The sequence below is a fragment of the Sinocyclocheilus anshuiensis genome, unplaced genomic scaffold, assembly GCF_001515605.1.
Source record: "Sinocyclocheilus anshuiensis isolate Anshui unplaced genomic scaffold, SAMN03320099.WGS_v1.1 scaffold954, whole genome shotgun sequence".
NCBI lineage: Eukaryota > Metazoa > Chordata > Actinopteri > Cypriniformes > Cyprinidae > Sinocyclocheilus > Sinocyclocheilus anshuiensis.
The window spans coordinates 498,370-505,737 of NW_015536527.1; the positions used below are offsets into that span (position 1 = coordinate 498,370).

The 7,368-nt window shown below is 35.2% G+C and overlaps 1 protein-coding gene across 1 annotated transcript in view; it reads right to left on the reverse strand.

Annotated features, from left to right (window-relative positions):
- Positions 1–442: 442 nt before the first annotated feature.
- The window catches only part of LOC107694474 (uncharacterized), a 91,488-nt gene continuing 84,562 nt past the window's right edge, over positions 443–7,368 (reverse strand). The window contains exons 4-6 of the mRNA XM_016494177.1: positions 1,884–1,985; positions 1,632–1,690; positions 443–654 (exon numbers count right to left, since the gene is read on the reverse strand). Coding sequence (XP_016349663.1) covers positions 607–654; positions 1,632–1,690; positions 1,884–1,985 — 209 coding nt within the window. The 3' untranslated portion in view covers positions 443–606. The remainder of the gene's footprint in view (positions 655–1,631; positions 1,691–1,883; positions 1,986–7,368) is intronic.

Sequence of the window (7,368 nt, forward strand, 5' to 3'; positions counted from 1 at the left end):
GTTTCTGCAAAGCTGCTTTGAAACATTGTGTATTGTAAAAAGTGCAATATAAATAGCCTAGATTTGACTTGACTTTTATGGGCAGCTATATGTCAACTTATCATTGTGATGGTGATATTCTTATTTGTAGCCAATATTCAGTAGATTCAGCGGATTTAATAAGATTTAGTGTGTGCCGTGCAGTGATCAGGCACAATGTCATTATTGGGTCTTTAGTGGTTCCTCTATGAGAACAGCAGCATGTGTTTATAGCGCTCTCTATCAGGTAAAAGTAGCGCTATTATTAGAGATGGTGATGCGATTATGTGCTTGTGCTGAATTTAAAAATGTCCAAGTGTGTGATTTTGTAATCACTGTGCAATGCACTCGATATTCAGTTACATTTCCTACAAAGAATAAAACAGAAGCAGCAAATGACAGACAAAAGAACAGCAGGGTGGGATCAACATTTAATAATGACAGTTATGTAAATTTCTGTATGAAAAACTAAAGAATATTTTTGTGATACAAATGGTGACATGGCAGGGAATATATGTGAACAAAAACAAAATGTGTGTGTGAGGTATTGTCTAGTATGAACAACCAGTTCCAGTAGATAGTATCTGATCATCGTGTTTTGGGGACATTTTCATACACGGTATCCATCTTTGTTTTCTGCAAGGAAACACAAATACAATCAAGAACCTGGTGAATATGGCAGAAAATTAATTTCAGATCAACCAAGGTTTCTACATTTCTAGGTCTTCACATTTACAACAAAACGTATAAATGTTTCTATATATATATTTTTTTTAAGTGCAAAGCTGAATCAATTTTTTTTCTTTAACTGCTACTGCAGGGGTGTCCAGTCCTGCTCAAAAGGGCCAGTATCCTGCAGTTTAGCTCCAACCAGCCTCAACACACTTCTAGAAGTTTCTAGTGAGTCTAAAAACCTTCATTATCTGGTTCATGTGCATTTAATTAGGATTGGAGCTAAACTCTGCAGGACAGTGGCCCTCCAGGAACTGCTACTACAGAACAGATGCTATGTGTAATGCAGTGTGTTTATATGGTTTAAGGTACAAAAAACATTATTTTCCACATACTGTACATAATTGTTGCTCCTCTATGCCTCACCTTTCTGAAACGCATCAATTTTTACAAAGCTCATCCGTTCTGAAAAACGAGGTGTGCTCTGATTGGCCAGCTATCCGGTGCGTTGTGATTGGTAAAACCTAATTCATGATTCATGTGAATGAAGGCAGAAATAATCTTTTTTTTTTTGTTTGTTTTTTTGGACTGCACTTAAATTTTTTCCTGTTTTGCTCTCTTAAATTACCGTTCCAAATTCTCGCTTCCAAATCCAGGTGTTACACATTTAGAGCAGGGTGGGTTTAGGGTTTAATGTCTCCATTGGGCCCCTATTTCGAGACTGACAGTTCTTCCTAATCCGTGTGAGGTGTGGCATCACTACTACGCAATGTTGGCTTCCTGCTCAGTGATCACTTGAACGGGTGAATGTGGAGCTGGCAGATATCAGATCTTTTGATCTGTTCCCCACAGCCACAGGTCACCCACGTCTGTTCACTGACCATCTGATGCTGCAAACTTCAGTCACGCTATAACTGCAACACAGTCAGTAATGATCTTACCATTTTTCTTGTTGGTTTACCCAATGCTGCATCCATTCTGCCTTCCTCCTGGGTGTCGACTGCATTAACAATAATACACAGATATGTTAAAACAACGAAGCTTTATATATATATATATATTTATATACACACACACATACATACGTACATACATACATATATGTGTGTGTGAATGTGTGTATGTATATGTTTCAAATGCATTAATTGTAATTAATGTTTGTAGTTAGTAATTGTAATAATTTAATCCCTGACCTGTTTTTCTACATTTCCTGCAGTACATCACAACTGCAGCTACAATCAACAGAGATCCAGCAGCACAAATCAGCAAAATGTAAAACAAGGGTAGGCTCTGATCTGTAATGGACAAAATGAGTTTGTTAATCTGACCTCAAGACTGAGATCTTAAAGGGATAGTTCACTCAAAAATGAAAATTACCCCATGATTTACTCACCATCAAGCCAATATGATGACAAGCCATAGGCGTAGCGTAAGCTCAGGTGAGAAATGACGAATGTGAAAGCGCAGAGGAGAGAGCACAGCAAAACACCGGTCACGAATTATAAGTACGAAATGAGGGTTTGTAAAGAAACATTTCGAAGGATTTCGATATAAGCCCAGAGGAGACTGGTTTTTCTTTGCTGTAAACAAAACTTGGTTCTCGTGAGATTAGCATATTCTCACCAGAGCTTACGATACGCCTACATCTACGTCATCCGCTGGAACGCCACTCTCTTGTGAACACACGTATGACAGTTAGTGGAAGCTAGAACTACAGTTTATAAAGTTTCAAATATGGATGTTTTTCTTACACAAACACATTGATTCAGAAGGCCTTTATTAACCCCCAGAGCCATGTGGAGTACTGGTTATGATGGATGTACTTAATTTTGCTTCAAAATCTGAAAGAAGAAAGTCATATACATCTAGAATGGCTTGAGGGCGAGTAAATCATGAGCTAATTTTCATTTTTGGGTGAACTATCCCTTTAATGATTGTATATTTTAATGTTAAAAGCAGAGATCAGCTTAATAAATAATCATATCACCACTATTGTACCTGAGTGAATATGACAGATTTGAGTGACATTGAGATGTTGAGTCTGGTTGCTGATGGGATTGTTGAGCACACAGCTGTAGGTGTTTTTATCCTGATATTCCACCTCCAGAGGTAGAGAGAGACTGATGCTGAGATCAGACACACTGATGCTGGACAATAAACTGTTTCCTTTGTACCAGGAGAGAGTCACATGACCCACACTCACCACTGAACACAACAATGAACAATATGATGATGATGATGATGATGATGTTATAAGATTTTGAGAAGAATCTGGTAATGTTTGGTGTGGGCAGACGAGCTGGAAAACATGAGAATAAACTAGAAATATGGATAAATCTAGTCAACAATCTTCTTTTCAGTGTAGTGTGACGGTCAGTGAGTGTTTCCATCATCTCAAACTATAAAATGATTAAACATTTCAATATGTAAGTAATTAAAGAAATGTGAGAGGTTCAGTACAAGTTAAGCTCAGTTTAGCATTTAAGCATCATTTACTGCATAATGATTACCAGAAGAAAAAAATATCCAATTGCAAAAATGTGACACAATGGAAATGAATGAATTATTATTATTATTATTATTATTATTGTATCAACATTGTGCTATTGATTGAGCTTAACTTATAATTATTGTGTTAATAAGACAAGAACAAATCAGCTTTTTACTCACTATAGACAGAAACACTGAATGTTTTTGTTGACCGTTTTGCTCCACTAATCTTTACTTCATAGAGTCCAGCATGTTGAGTTGTGATGTTTGTGATGGTCAGAGATCCAGTCTGATGATCCAGCTTCAGTCTGTATCTGAATCTCTCATCAGGGAAGATTTGGTTCTCTCTCTTGATTTGAGCTATGAGAGACTTTTTATATTTCCACAGTATGTCTTCATCCTCATGTATTGCAGTAGCGTCAGTGTGTAAAGTGACAGAATCTCCCTCCGTCACTGACACCGACACTGACTCACCAAACACACCTGATGAACAAACAGGAACAAATGAAGACTTTTGTTGATTTACAGAGCCAGAAATCAGTTCTAGCTTATCTAAATGTGAACTGACACCTCAATCTGTACAGATTGTTGTGAGAACTAATAATACCTCACAATCATAATGATTTGATGTATCTGAGAAGAACAGCAAATGAAAATCAAATTTGAACAGTAGCAGCAGCTTTATTTATCTGAAACAGGAATAAATAAAGCCATAAACATGATTTTATAACTTACCAGTCAAACACCACCAGCACAAAGAGAACAAAACAAAAGTGCAAACCATTTTCTTCAGTTGTTCAGTGAAATCTAGAGACTCTCAGTCTCTTCGTGTGGTGTGTGAATCCTCCCACGATATGCTTGACACTCCTAGTGTGTGAAATGCATACTCTTTTCGCATGGTATATAATTTATAAATGATCTTCTGGCACTTATTCAGACCTTAATTGGTTTTAGTAGTGAAAAACATTCTTCAGTTTTATCATTTAACAAGTATCAAATATAAAATATGAAATGTAGTGTTTTGACAATTAAATATGTTAAAGAAGAAGTGTGGAAAATTGCAAAATGAGATTAGTCAATGTAAAATTCAAAATCTATTTTTTTTACGGTTTTATGATTTAATTGTTACAAATGGTTAAAAAAAAAAGTCATCTCTCTTTGTCTGTTGTACTGAGTTGTGACAAAAACAGCTCAACAGAATCAAACTGAAACCTGCTGCGGTCTGAAGTGTGATTTGATCCGTGGACAAACATCTTGCATGCATTGTGTGATCTGTGTTTAGTTTGTAGGTGAAGAGCTTCTTCCTTTTCTGCAACAATGAACCTCGCAGTTGATCCCCTTACAGAACAATAATTTTTTACCTATTATGAATAACTAATAAACTATACAGATTGACAGCTGAACATCTCTCAACAATAAATATAAGACTGAAAAAAAATGCTGCTACTGTAACAAAAAGTCAGCGGAGTTGGGATCCATGTGCGGCTTTATTAAAAGTATAAGCAGTAATACAAACAGGCAGGCGTCGATCACCAGCAATATAATAGCCAAGGCAAAACAGAGACGTGGTCACAAAACAGGCATAATTTAGACATCAGCAATCATTCTAATGTTCTTATTTGGTAGAGATCTCTAATCTAATGCTGGTGAACTTCAATGTGACACATGAGATTAGTAGCACTGACTGGTTCAGTGACCATTTATGCAGTTTATACAATTTTGCCTGTAGGTGCACATTTAACCATAGTTCACACTAAAAAATGCAGTGAGAAATAATTGTAATGTTGTGATGTTCATCTTTATGTGCTCATTGGTCACAATTTTCCCTGTAGTAGAAGTGGAGGGGCTAAATATGCTAAAACTGGCAGCAACACATTACGTTGGCTGTCATATTTCACATGATCAAATGTGAAATTACAAATGCTCCTCTAAAAATGCATGATAATAAAAATTCCCATATGAGCCTTAAAATAACAGATTTGTAGTTAAATATAGTGTTAAAATGATAGTCTCATAGTACGCCAGCAGGTGGCGGCGATGTTGCATGGAGTTGGTTATGGCACTGGGCTCTCTTGGAGTCTCGCGTGAGTTTGAGAGCGAGATTTCCTCGTGATAACCACGAGAGCCGCAACCAGGGCAGTAGCTGGGATTTGCTGGGCCCCAGTGCAGGTTGTACCAGTGGGCCCTGTCTGAAATAGTTTAATTTGTATGTTCGTTCTATTTATTTATTTGTGCTATTTACTCAATGTTTACGTTTTTTTCAAGTTTAGGTGTCCAGGTACAGAAACCGAATAATCAAATGTAAAACAGCACTGCATAGTCTTCACTGTAAAAATTAAATATACAGTTAAACCAAAATTTATTCAGACACCTTCAACATTTCTCACATTATCACAGTTTATTAACTATTTATAGTTTAGAAAATGGTAATAAAATATGACAAGAACTCAGAGTTAAACTGTGTCAGAACAAATTCATCTTGATAATGTCAGATAACGTTGATAGTATAGTATAGTATAGTGAGAATATTTACACAACTATCAATACTTTGTTGACCTTTTACAAAGCAATGCTCAATTTGGTTCAGTCTATGGTGTAAAAAGGTCGCATTAGCAATTAAAGAAAAAAAACACTTAAGCAAAACATGGTCAGGTCAAAGTGTCTGAATATATAATATATATATATATATATATATATATATATATATAAAATAAAAAAAATAAAAATAAATACACACTGCCCTTTACCCACTGTTCGTCTAAAGTGTACATTTTTTAAACACTTAACATATTTTCAAACCTATATTATTTTTTAACTCTACAGTTGTGCAGTAAAATACACTTTAGAGATTAAATTTTCATTCATGAAGATGAACAAATTTGCCAAAAATGTGTCTCCTGGTAGAAATAAAAGACTTTTAAGATGAAAATGACATGAAATTACCACTGTTAACAGTAGATGGCAGCACAGGATCACTCATCAGCTCAGTTTCCATTTCCGCTCCCTAGTTTTAGTCTTGCCTTTGGATTTATTATAAAATTACTATTATACCTTTTTTTTTTACTTTTACTGTACTAAAGTATGAATAAATAAGTTAGTTAATAATAGTATATGGTAATTAAATAATAATGCATTAAGTAATTTCTCTTTAACTGGTAGAAGCTGCTAAATATATTCAGCCAACACAGACTTGTGCTACTGTAGGTTTGTTACTCAGAATTTACTCTGCATTACTTAATGCACTGCTCTATTTTGACATCGGCTTGTCATATGGTTCGTTCCGTCCATTGCTACAACATTTATAACTATCAAAAGTGTCAATCATAGTAATAACTCGCGGAACAATTTAGCTGATTCACTCGCTATTTTTTTACACTCGCGTTTGTCATTCCTGAAACAGTATACGTGGACAAACAAAACTTTTCTTCAAATTTTAAATGGATTATGAGAAACCGTTTTTCTTGTTATAATGGGAAGATCTGCGAGCGCGTAGAACTCTGTAAACTTGTGAAAACAATTAGTTCAGAGCGGATTCTGACTAACCTACAGTAAACATCTCTGATCTGATTCTGATCTGATTTGTGCATGACGTGTCGCTATGGAAATAATAAGATGATACATATATATTATTTAATTATTTAATATTGCATTTTTGTATAATTACCATTGTCCATTGACACGTTATTTGAAAGTTTCATTGATATAACATGAAGTGAGTTGTTAGAAATGTATACTGACATCATTGCATGATGACTAAAGGAACCTACGAATCGGTTCTTTGAAGCGGTTCATTGACCCAAACTTCCCGAAAGAATCGGTTCACGAAAAATTAATCGGACTTTGCATCACTAACATCACTAAATTGTAACATCGCAATAGGGAAGGACCGTATACTTCACAAATAGTGCGGAGATGCAAGTCTTTTTATATAGGGTATCTGAGCATGCGTATATTTAGAAGTCCAACGTTTTAGACCGCTGCCATATATGAGTTATTAATGCTAAAACGTACAATTTAGACGTATTTCAACGTTTAAAACGTACAAATCGCTACCTATTTTTAGCTAAAAAACGTAAAAATATTTACGTATCTTTAATATCATTAAGATATTCGTATCAATGCATTTTTTTTTTTCATTTTATCAATAAGCGATTTAGATTTTTAGACCCCTTAACCTACCCCCAAACC